We start from the raw sequence: 13,280 nt of genomic DNA, 5'->3' as shown, positions 1-13,280 counted from the left end.
ATCATTAGATTTCTTAAAGCATATGTTAAAGGAAAAAATATATAGTACATCTGGAATGCATCTCTATGTTTTTATTGTAATTCTTAAAATACATTTTTAATAAAGAGTATACAAATAAAAAGTAAAAAAGATACATTATTAATAAAGAGAAAAGGAAAAAAAATAACAGCTGGAGTATTATTAGCTCAGTACAGGTACATAATAAGTACATCTCCATGAAAATAAAGTAAGAAGATGACATACCTATGTTTTTACATTTTAAAAACTTGACTAGAACAAATGAACGTTCTGAGCTGCCCAAAAGGCAAGCCAAGTTGAGGTCTGACAAAAAAAAAAAAACATGCTTGCTGCATACACAGCTCGGAGTAGGATGGCACTAAATGCCAGGTATCCTGGCTTCATAAGGTGTGATGGAAATGAACTCCCACGCATTGATGAGAGTTACATCATCCTGGCCTATCCTATCAAAATAGCTAAAGATCCAACACTTGGAATAGGACTGCATAAAGATGCTGTGTCCTTGATGGACAGGTGAGTGTAAAAAAACAATTGTGATCAGGCAGGTAAGTTTTCTTCCTTTCTTTTTTTTTTATTGCAAAGGGGACACTACCTGTTCTTTCTGCAAAAAAGGACCTGCGTGCACCTACCAGTGTTTTATTTTAAATGTTTAATTCAAATTTAACTGCCAAAGAGGCATGGAACTATTTTTAATTTTTTTCTTTTCTTGTAAAGTATCTTACATACTGAACAAGAATATGATACTAAATACAGCTGTGGCCCCAGGAAAGCACAAGGCAACCACTTGTCATATTCCATTTTGTCAGTTGTTGTGGCTACCTATTGATATAGATTTGTGCAACATTTTCACACTTCATTATCAGGCATGATGTAATGAACATACTGTACATACAATGTTAGCACCACCACAAGCTTCTATTTTTATTGTATAGAGTGATGTATGCATTATTTGCATGCTGTGTTACTTTGCATTCTTAAACTGCGATTTCCTTGGCAGCATTCCAGTAAATAATGTTCTACTTTAGTTCCACCTGAGGACAGAAGGTGATTCTAAGATGAAGCTGTGCTCAGTGGGCGTGTGACTTTCTAAATTCTTTATAACAAAGATTGATCACCTGTCTTGTCCTTATCTGAACTACAGCCTGTTGGAATAGTCTATGTTTTCTTGACCAATGTTGTCCCTGTAGCATCTGTGTTAGAATAATTGGCGCCATTCTTTCAGGGTTATATAGGGTCACCTTATTAGCTAGTCAACATTGTGAATGCTTCGGAAAGTGTTACCTGCCATTAACTGTTGGCTTAGCAATTCTGTGTCACTGAATATAATGTGTAATAGTTTATCATCTTTATTGCACATTTATTTAAATAAATATCATATTTTTATAACACAGATAGACTGTTTTTTCAGATAAGAACTGATAATTTTAAAGCTGAACTGCAACCAGGAACTGTTGTAAACAACAAAATAATCCTGGTGGATTACCTTTAATACACCTGTGTCTGTTTTGTTGCCTGCATATCCTGTATATGCTTCAACATGTTTCCTGTATATATATTCACCCACTGCTTGTGTGCATGGAAAATCTTATACAAATGTGCACAACTTGTCTAATTACCTAAATGTGTCACCTAGTATGACTTTACCTTTCAATCACAAAGAGACAGTAGCATGTGCATTGTAGCTGCATTGAGCAGTGGACCTCAACCCCTAGGCCGTGGACTGGTGGCGGTCTGTGGCTGGTGAGCTGGGGGCCTCAAATGACAGGAGGCAGAAACACCGGCAGCGGTAATGGGTGGCCCTCCTTACCCCGCTATAAAGCAGACAGATAGTGTGACAGCAGGAGCGCGGGCGTCTCCTCACACTGCTTTTACAGGAGCTGCTGAGAATGGCAGAGCAATGTATGTAATACATAAACCGGGCCCTGCTGTCAGAAAGGTTGGGGACCACTGCCTTAGAGCATTACAGTTCCAGAACCGCATTAAAAAGTGTAAACTCTTAACAGGAACATTGAACATAACTTACCTATTACCATTAAACATAACCCTAAAGCTGATCATCAGCTCAATACCCCCCGCTCTGAAATATTTATACTTACACTGTATGCTGAAAGTATGGGTGCTATGAGCACATAACCTGGCACTGATCTAGTTGCAGTGGAATCTTGGTAATGAAAGCAACTTTTTTATTATCTGTTCTGTTTTGCAAAGTTGTGTATGGTTTAGGAAAGTACCTCATGCAACAACTGTGTAAATGAACCCCTTTATTCAGCACCCATGTGTTTATAGCTCCTGGACAGAACATCTGGTTCTATGAACACTTTGACAGTGACAGGGGGAAGCCAGGAGAAGAGTGAAAGACCGAGATTTATGTATGCCTAAAATCATAAATCTTTTTTACAGATCCATAAAAATCAGATTAAAAATTTAAACTGTGAGTGTCATTTTATACTAAAGGTGTAAATCAAACTAGGACAGACAACATAAGTTGCCATCCAGATGTCAGACCATGCTAGCATTAGGCACTTGCACATTGCTGGTTTAGAAGCAAACTGGTTCTAAGAAAAAAATGGAGGTTATCAGTGCCAATATTTTCTTCTGAAAATACTTGTTTCATGGTTTTCACTTCAAGGTAAATTTACCCAATCTTGGGTACAATTCTGTGTCTCCTGAGGAGGGTATAGCATAGAAGCCCATATCCCCATAGAGGTCTCTGGTGAAGACATCTTAGATTATGAACCTCAGATATATGTAATTACTACTTATTGGAAAGGATGTTACAACTGTTTTCATACGTGGCTTCCCTCTAAATTTATTTGCAGTGGTGACTATGTCTGTAATGAAACACCCAATGTATTCAGAAAGTTTTTACACTGGATTCTTAGAGAGATCACAATACTTGCACTGACTAAATGAATAGATTTTGTACAGGGTGTTCACCAATGAATGAAATAGATCAGCCTATGCATCAGCCTCTAGAAGAAAAGAAAATGCTGCCTTCTACCTGTAGCAGAGTGATGACCTCAGCTTTGGCAGTCACCTGAATGACACTTTGGCAATATTCAGACTGGTGATGGAGTTTAGGTGTGGTTACTATTTCCTGCTGCCTCTAAACCACTTCCTACACGTCTCTCCTATGGCAGTCCCTGGAAAATGAATGGAGACGGCAGTAGGCAGCCCACTCTCAGTAAAATGCTCAAGATGCCAGCTGCCAGGACCATGTTGTATTAATAAAGTGTACCCCCACCCCCAATATTTGTACTTACTGTGTTGGGTGCCCAAAGTATAGGTGCTGTGAGCACTGATACTAAACTAGCACAGATATAGTTGAGAATAGTTGAGAGATATATTCATCAAACATTTAACATTTATTATACAGGGCTTGTCAATGAATCAGTTTTATTGTGGCACTTTTGGAAAGTGGACAGGTTCTGTTCTGCCTAAGCACCTTGCCTGAAAACAAGAGTCCACAGGCTGGCCTGGGCTAATACCACTTTGGGAACATATAGCAGAAATGTTTATTATTTTATGTTTGACCATAATAAAGTATATACAAAACCAATATGCATTCCCTTCAAAGTTAAAGACAGTGCCCCTGATTCATCAAGCAGAATCGGATTATCGGTCGCGCATTCGTATTAGCGATCCGGAATCGTACGCGGTCGCGCTATTCAGCGACCGCGGTAATCCGCGATCGCTGGCCGCGCGTACGTTCGCGCTCCCAGCGATCGCGGATTTCAATGATGAATCAGGGGCAGTGTGACACTAACAGCCAGATTTTATTGCTTCAAGTGAAACACATGAGGTTTTAAATTTCTTAACAATTACAGCAGGTAAAGTTAGTTCTATGGTAAAGCCTTACACATTTTAGATGTGTGTTACATTTATAGAAATAACGTATGCTACTGTTTCTTGTTTAATCAATTTTAACAGAAAAGAAACCTTTTTATACAATTTAACTACCAGTGTGGGCCATGCCTCAATACTATGGGCAAGAAAAACAAACTTGCTTGGACATTTTTTGAGTTGGTTTGATGGTATACAAATAATTTCAGTTAGTAGTGTTTTCCTTGTCAGATCACCAACACAAGGTTACATAAGGAACTGAGTTTATAATTTATATTAATTATATAATTAAATTCATGTTTGCTGTATTCCTTTTTCCTCAGCTTCTTGGCATTCAGTTCAGATAAGATTAGCAGCTTGGTGTTCTTCTTGAAAGCCGTCCATTTTCGTGAGAGGGTGCTGCAACGTGGGTTAGCTGCCAGACTCTACCACAAGGTAATGCACCAAATAATCTGTTTATTGCACAAAATAGGATTGAGTAATAATTCCTAATAGCAGTGCCTGCTTATGTTACTTAATAGGTAACCTTTTAATGACTTATCATATCAGTTTCGCTGTTCTGGTGTATACACATCCCTGATATTCAAACACTGTTTTATGTAACATATTCTGTAGCTTTATTTTATATTGCAGTTACATGATTATTCAATGTGTTATCCCTAATCCTCATACTTCATTCCAAAACTGCAGCTCAGAAAACAGTCCTGCACTAATGTTAATGGTTTAAAACATTTTTTTTTTGGGTCAGGGCGACACAGAAGGAAAAAAATAATCCTAGTAGAAATGTGTATATATATATATATATATATATATATATATATATTACTTTGGTTTATAATTATTTATGCAGTGATATATGGAAAAATATCACTTCTATATGTAATCACATCAGTAATGTAAGGGTTTTTTGTATCAACTAATTAAATGTAGTTAGGTCTGATTGGGGCCAGTGATTCCAATTTAAATCCCAGATAATTTAATCCTTACCAGCCTCAATTAATTTAGCAAAACAGAGATTCATTGAAATACATGATGCCAAACTCAGGAACTTTCTGAGGACCCATTTGTATGGCGCTTAAAGATCTCCAAGACTGGAGAAGATAGACTATCATGGGAGAACCTGGATGATTCAGCAAACCTGGCATTGATTTCCTAAAATCCTTTCCTATTAGTTGACACATTTTTAGTCCTGGACTAGATCCATTTTAGGTTAGTGGATCGCCCAGGTTCTCCCATGATAGTCTATCTCCTCCAGTTTAGAGAGCTTTGATTATTCAGGTACAATATGTAAATACTGGTAATATGGAAACCGCCTATCACTAAATAAGAAAATGAAAGTGTCCCAAGACTCTGAGATGTTTAAAAAGAAATAATAATAAAAAAAAAGGTAGACAACAATTAGGAGAGTGTAGCTACTACCAATTAACTTATTTTATTTTGCCCCTGTTATTCTGCTAACTATAAGATTAAAAAGTGTTTTATGTGTTCAATATATGCAAAAATAATCTGTTTAGCTGATACTTTCTACCTGTGCTGACTGTTATCAGTTACATTGTCTTCAACTAGGTTAACTGGCTTCCCCCTAACAATTGACCTTAGACTATAATAATCACATATGACTATGTTAGGGACATTAGATTGTGAGCTCCTTTGAGGGACAGTTAGTGACACGACTATGGACTATGTACAACGCTGCGTAATATGATGGCACTATATAAATACTGTATAATAATAAAGTATAATAATAACTATCTCTGAGGACTCCCTTCTTTTAAAGTTCTTTCCTAGGATTTTATAGGTATGGTTCACAGCATGAGAGTTGTTAGTCTAGGACAAAAGTGTTATAGTAGAATACTCAGTAAAAATAAAGTGCCAAAAAGAAAATACCACAGCCACCACATCTATAGACTGGCAAGCTGTAATACTTAACATTTTTGTTGTAGGGCATAGTTATACTGACAGCAACCTCATGTGTTCTCCCTGTGTGTTTCTGAGTTTTCTACATTTGCTCTGGTTTCCTCCCCTATTTTTATCAAGCAACTAAGTGACAAATTATCCAATAGATATTGAGCAACTGTAGATATTTCTAAACTGACCTAAATAGGGGTATCTTGAGTTGTAATCCAGATCAGAAATAATAAATTTTAGTAGGGCTATGTTTCTGCTTGGCTTGACTGCTGATGTTATGCACGTGATCAAACAAATCATAAAACAGAAATGGAATTTTATGTTTGTTGTGATTTATAACACAGAAACAAAGCCGTGTTCTAATAGATATGGTTGTTTGAATCCTGTTATAATCTTATATTGTATTGTGAAAATATTTAAGCAGAATACAGTGGGTATCTGAAGGATTGTTTAAGGTCAGTGTAACAGTCACCTGAGGATTTGTTCCACTTAGAAGGTGAATTGTTCAGTGATATCTTTTTGTGGATGCTCAACAGAGATTTCAAAGGATACGAAAATAAGTTAGAAATCTCAGACATGCTTAGATCTCCTGTAGGTATATGTCAGCAAATCTGCAGACAGGAAATTCTAATTCTTCTATAGCTCACTGTAAAAAATAGCTCAATTACAAGAGGCATTTAATGGATGCCCTAACACAAATACACTGAGATCAACAAAATGTACTAACAGCCATGTAGTGTACAATTCTTTTTCAATTCGTTAAATAAATTCTCCTATTTCATGGTTTTTGACAACATTTTTGTCTTTTGCAGTATGACCAGTTTAGGCATCATGAACAGTAGATGTGACTGAGAGGTTAAATTATTTTGATACTTTTTATGAAAGCTTCTATTGAAAACGATGGAGGCTTTCATAAGCGTTTTTAGCAGGACTTTAGAGTCTGGAAGCCCCCTTTATCAAGGGGACTCCCAGATTTCCGCCGCGCCACCTTGTTGAAAGAGTACAGGGATACATAAAACCCTTGCTCATGCCCTGAAAGGGTTAAAAATATGTGTAAAAAATAACACGAGACTTTAATGTTAAAGTAATTTTATTAAATGTGTGTGTTTTTCATTCATGACATGAGCACAAGTGGGGGACTCATGACAGTGTGGGATCCCCAAACACTAGAGGGCAAATGAGGACAAGTCTCCAAATTCACCTCTAGTGCTGAATGGCTGAGAATATGGGAAACCCTAATGACGCTTGAGCTGTCATCAGGGTTTCCCTTTCCTCAGCCAATCATGGAGTAGAGCAATCAGTGGAGCTCTAATCTGCTGACAGCTCCGCATTCTTGATTGCTCCCGCAGCCCTAGAGGAGCTGTGGCATGTGTTCTGCATTTAGGACTCGGCCACCTTAGTTATCCATGTCATGATGACATTATTCCCACGCGTGTGGATGGGAGATACTGTATCACAATGTCCTTTAACAAAATTGTTCCAAGACTATACACTGAGAAGGACATGTGTTAAAATGATGTCTCATGCTTCCTGAAGCACTCCTTCACAATTTGTGCCCAATGAATGCTAGCATTGTCATCTTGGAATAAGCCTGTATCATCAAGGAACAAACAATTCATTGGGTGTGATTTATTAAAGCTCTCCAAGGCTGTAGAGGATACACTTTCATCAGTGAAGCTGGATAATCCAGAAAACCTGGAATGGATCTGGTCCAGGATTCAAAAATATTTAGGAAATCCATTCCAGGTTTACTGGATTACCCAGCTTTACTGATGAAAATGTATTCTTTCCAGCCTTGGAGAGCTTTAATAAATCTGGCTCATTGATGGAAGAACCTGTGGATTCAGTAATTTGTGAGCAAATTACATTGCTGAACCTAGAATTGACCAACTGAAGCAACACCAGATCATAACACTTTCCCTGGAGGCGTGGGGACTTTTTGTTGCTGGCCAGTGCATTTCATTGACATTAGCATGATCTCCATAGGCACAATAAATACAGACACAATTGCATTTTGTGCGTTTTTTCTTTAGAATGAGCAATATTGTTGGTAACACAAACCTACCATGAAGGGGATGTTGTTACCTAATGCTGATAAGCACCTTTAAAAGGTGGGACACAGTTTGGTGTCATATAGACAGGCAGCTGAATCCTTTTTTTTCCTTTGAAAAACATTGTATTGAAATTGAAACCACATCTTGTATTATGATCAATATTTATATGGTGAAAGAAATGTATTCTGCTATATGGGTTACAATGAGGAAGAACAAAAAAAAAGGTCCCCATAAATTTCAAAAACAATGCTAGAGGCAGAGAGAAAGGGAAGTTATAAGCTCACAATATTTCTGGATTTATAAAACAGGTATAACACTTTGATTGTTATTTACAATAGACCCAAAGGAAACAAATTTCTAGTTAGGGTTTGAATACACTTTCAATGTGCCCCAATTTCACCTTTGATGCTGATTATTTTAATGTACTTTTATGTTTTGTTGAACAGGTCATGAAACAGAAGGAAGATTTCTTTTATGCATGGAATTCGTGTCTGCACCATGTTGTCACTTTGGCCTTGGCCCATATTCATAGAGGTCAGTAAAGTTTAAAAAAAATTAAAAAGTGTTGATAAATCACTGATTGGATTTAGGTCCAGTTTAACTAAACTGGTAAAGATAAACATTACCTTTTTGTTTGACAGAATAGCCAAATATACCCATAGTATAATTAAGTAGAAAACTGCTTAAATCATCGTGTTGGTACAGAAGTCATAGATATAACTGTGTCAAGTAATCTGAACTAAAAGCCTTTATTCTAAAGTGCTTTTCAGTCATATGCAGAAGAGAGTCATATTGGCCAGAACACATGAGATTAGGTAAGTGAAATACTTAGATCAAAGTTCAGAAAAGGTTTATTTATTGTATGGATGGTGCATCTGACTCATAATTTTAGTTAGTAATTAAAGAATTTCTAAACCAAAAACATGATATATTGCAGTTGGATGTGGTGGATGCATTTGTTTCCATTTCTATGGGCTAAGAACCTTTTCAGCAAATACATAAAAAAAAATATTGATTAATTTAGAAATGCACAGTAATGTCAGTTCCTGTATACTGGGCAGACATAAAAATAACCTTATCCTTCTTTTAAACTACTAATCCCATCAACATTTAATAAAGGTGAATAAAGGCAAGTCAAGTTAATCTAAGCACTGATAAGCAGCTACAATTTGTTTTTTGCTTTAGATACACATTATTGTAAAAACAAAAAAAAGCAACTGTATTAGCACACAGTTTTATAAATCTCTATATTCAGCCATATTAAAACATTTTAACCACAAAAATAATCATATTATTATGATAATACTATCAAAATATTAAGTATTATTAGTAACAGGTGATGTCCTCCTATCAAATTTATACTTTAAACCTCTTTAGAACAATAAAAAATAATACAAGCCACATGTCGCACACTGTTACAGAACCCCATTAGCAGATTAAAGTAAGTTTATTCAATTTCCATAATAGACGCTTACCACTGTTGTCATTTAAAAAAAGATATGAATGTACATAGAATGTCATGTAACGTTGTTCAAGCCGATAGCCAGACTTTTTAGCTTGTGTTGTACTAGCACTGCTGTTTTGCTTGTTGCCCAGCATACATTGTGGAGGGCTACCAATCAATTATAATTATTTGGCAATCAATTAGAAGAGTATCTAGAAGAAAAGTTCTTCACATGCTTAGTGCAGGTGTCTTGGCGTGAGAGTGTACATCATCATTTAACTTAGGAGTGCAATAACAATGCTGACTCCACTTTGGTAATGATTGTGCATGATTTCACTGCTACTTCCTAAGTTTAGGATTTAGTAGGGTGCCCTAAACCAGCAGTAATGTCAACAGAAACAAGGAGGTGCTGGTTGTTGACTTTATGGGAAAAGGTAAAGATTTGCACTTCTCAATCATGAAAATGTAAATCATCATAAAAAAAAAAAAAAACTGCTAAAGCAGGTTGTAGCCACATGCACAGTTTAAATCAGTTAGCTTTGCCTTTTTTATGCCATCCACAACCATCCAATACTTGGGTATATTATTTAGTTTTATACATTGAATAATTAGGCATATTACTTTTTGTGTTTGAGTTCAGCAAAAATCTTGTCTTGTCTTTTTTATATTTTGTTATATTTGTTATCTCCTATTGCGCCCTTTCTCTGTGTGTACATCGTAGACATGGATAGAATCATTGAGCTTTTCAGTTAATGGAGAAAATAATGTCTCAAAATGACTTGTAATCTAGAGGTTGTCAGAACCCAGCTGGAGACTGGATATGCTCTGTGTTGGTACACTTCTTAGCAAAATACAGTGCATTAATATCTGTCACACAAGTGGACAATAATTAGTCTTATATCTCCATCCAAATCTAATATTAAATATGGAACAACTGAGTAATCACGTAACTGTACATTGCACTGTACATTGCAGTGTATTATAGATTCTATAGTGCACACTGCTACTTGTTATGCACTGTGCTGTACCTTGTATATTGTAATGTTCTCTACTTTTTTCTGGGTGGACCAATGTCTTAGGAGACCTAGTTTTACCATGCAATAAATGTGTATTTTTGTTCATCAATATGTCCCTATTTATAATTTAACTAAAATTTTGTTTTTGGTATGGAACATGGCATGAAAAAGGTGCTTCATGTTGGCCAGTGTATCTCAATAAAGTTTTAATTTTTTTTATGTAATCATAGAATACAAACAAAGAAAAAAAAAAAAAAACAAAATACCAAAAGATAAAACAAAAAACTTTGCCTTGCCCATACACTCTTGTTACCTTATCAGCAAATCTCATTGCAGCTTGCTCCTCCACAACCAACACAAAAAGAAAAACTGGTGGCCGTAACTTTGAGGAATAGTGACCTCACTGTCTGGTCATGTGAGAACGTGCAGGCTTAGTGATTTGCCCCTAGACATGCATGGTATTATAAATAGCTGATAGGTCTTCCAGGATGTTTATAAATATTCAGTGTGAGGTCCTTATGTGGGTAAACTCAATATCAGCCTATAAAAAAGAAGCACTGAAACAGTTAAAAACCTATTATCACCAACCAGGTGGAGACTTAAATGCAGCTCTGCCATGGATAGCGTAGTATGGTTAAAAACATTGCCCCCGATTCATCAATAAAATCCGCGCTCGCTGGAAGCGCGAAAGTACGCGCGGCCATCGATCGCGGATTACCGCGGTCCGGACTCGAGTTATTAATAATAATAATATTAAATATTTCAAGTTTTAGGTCCTGTGTTAGAGGATACACCCTAGGATGTGTGCTAGTATGTTTGTAGCTAGAAAATCAATTCTCTTCTTCAGTTTCTCTTTTTATTGGGGCCTGATTTTCTTGACCTCATATATTTTGAATATTTGTTCATACTTTCGGGTTGTGTTTTGCATGAATGCTACCCACCATAGTGCTCTACACCTTGCTCTCCATCACCTAATTACATAAGTAGATTTCTTCACTTGAGCTCCTCTGCACAACCAATGGTTTTAAAAGTATTAAAAAAGTTGGAAGATGTCTTCACAATACTACTTTCTTAACTTTACAACTGGCTATTACAGGACAGTGTAGCAGCCATGTGATTGCCCAGGTAATCTCTGGTAGCCCTAACATCCTTTATATTATATTATCAAAGTTCTGCCAATCACTACTGCCATAAACACATGACAGGCATGCCACATTTGACCTCTTTTAGATTATTACTGTCACATGGAGAACCCAAAATACTTAAAGGACTGGGAGAGAAAATTTAGTATAACCACGATGGACAATCAAAAATGTAAAATGTCTTTCTCTACCATGTGTCCTCTTTTAATATAAAATTCCAAGAGACCTGGTGGGCAAATACAAGTAATATTATTTTCACACCTGTTACATGAATGTAGGTAGAAGTCTTTTTCCCTTGCTATGCGGAACTTCTCACTTAAAGAGGGCTGTGGCAAAGTTAACTACACAATTAAGGTGGAACAATTACCATATGACAAGTTTAAAATATTTTGGCCTCCTCAGTAGCTTTCTTATATAGAAGAATATAAACAGGTCATTGCCATATAAATAACATACTGTATAATTTACACGGTAAGTAGTAATCAGTGACAATCTCCATATTTCTCTTCTTTAATAGGACTATAACATTTGTATTAATAGTATTTACGCAATTAAGAAAGTACATATTTTGGATTTAAAACATGGGATACATTAAATCACATGGTTATGAACATTTGAGGTGAACATTGCTTTTTGTTAATTTGCTGATATTTTGTATTTCTCAGTGACTCTGGAGCAGTTTGCCTTGGCTGTGGAGTCATGTCCTGTGCCAGCGGACCAGAGTTTACTAATGGAGGTATAGTATAATTCCTCTCATAATCCACAGCTGCATCTGTTTACAGTTCATTTCACTTTTATATGCTGTGACAAAAGCTTTTTAAGCCTCATAGCTCTTCTCTTCCACAGGAAACACTGCTCTTCTGTGAACATTTTGTGTGACCTTCGTCTTGATATAATTGGTTGATAGATTTCCCAGAAAATAGTTTTTCTATATGTTCAGAAAACGTAGGAGTTAAAGATTAGGAATTTTAGTATAGCTGGCATTGCAGTAACTGTACAAGTTTATTTTTAGAATAGTAATAGAAAGTTGATAGTACTTAGAACTGCACAAAGAACTTATGTATTTATGATCTGATATATGATAAAACATGCAGTAAGCCAGATATCCAAGATCAGGGTTGGTCAGTATAGTCCATAAAATGATAAGCCTATCTCTCCTAACACCACCAACAAAACAATAATCTGTTACAATTATTGGAGACTATGGGAAAAGTGAGAACCACTTGATAAGTGCGTTGCCAATTCTAGTAAACTAATATTATGTGGCACCTGGTAACTGAGCACCACATGTCTGACTTCTTCTTTGATGTTCATTTGTCAAGAGCTATTCCTTATCCTTAGAAGTGTTGGTATGTAAAATGTAATTGGATTTGTAGATGCATCCTTCTTGAATGTCTGACCATTGCTGGCTGCTGCTTACATCTGCTTTCATTGAATCCATGAATAACAGGACAAAAGACTGTACTCCAGTCCCACATATTGACTCACTAAATACTTTGAACGAGATGAAAGCCCCTGTACTTTGAAAACAAATAGAGTAATGGCAGGGCCCATGGTCTGTCCTCACAAATTTCCTTTAAATAGTGCTCCTATCCTTTAAACAAATATTTCTGCCTGATGATGATATATACATTCCTAAACTGTGTGATCTACTGGTGCTAAAAACATTTTATTTAAACCGTTCCCCTTCAACTGCAAACGTTGTGAAAGTAGCATGCCATCATTCATTTAGGTGGAACAAGCATATGTGGGTAAGAATGCACAGAACTCTTGGGTGAGTTTATGGCAGGAAAGGGTATTATTGGGGAATGCAAAACACCTTTACCTAAAATTTTAATTTAGGACTGGCTCTTTA

General features: G+C 36.3%; 1 protein-coding gene across 1 annotated transcript in view; it reads left to right on the top strand.

Moving 5' to 3' along the window:
• The window catches only part of ACOXL (acyl-CoA oxidase like), a gene marked incomplete in the record, with an annotated part of 142,133 nt that extends 129,608 nt beyond the window's left edge, over positions 1 to 12,525 (top strand). The window contains 3 exon segments of the mRNA XM_072409461.1: positions 4,185 to 4,296; positions 8,270 to 8,357; positions 12,091 to 12,525. Coding sequence (XP_072265562.1) covers positions 4,185 to 4,296; positions 8,270 to 8,357; positions 12,091 to 12,167 — 277 coding nt within the window.
• Positions 12,526 to 13,280: the final 755 nt, after the last annotated feature.

The sequence above is a fragment of the Pyxicephalus adspersus genome, chromosome 4, assembly GCF_032062135.1.
Source record: "Pyxicephalus adspersus chromosome 4, UCB_Pads_2.0, whole genome shotgun sequence".
NCBI lineage: Eukaryota > Metazoa > Chordata > Amphibia > Anura > Pyxicephalidae > Pyxicephalus > Pyxicephalus adspersus.
This window is presented reverse-complemented; position numbering and strand designations above follow the sequence as displayed.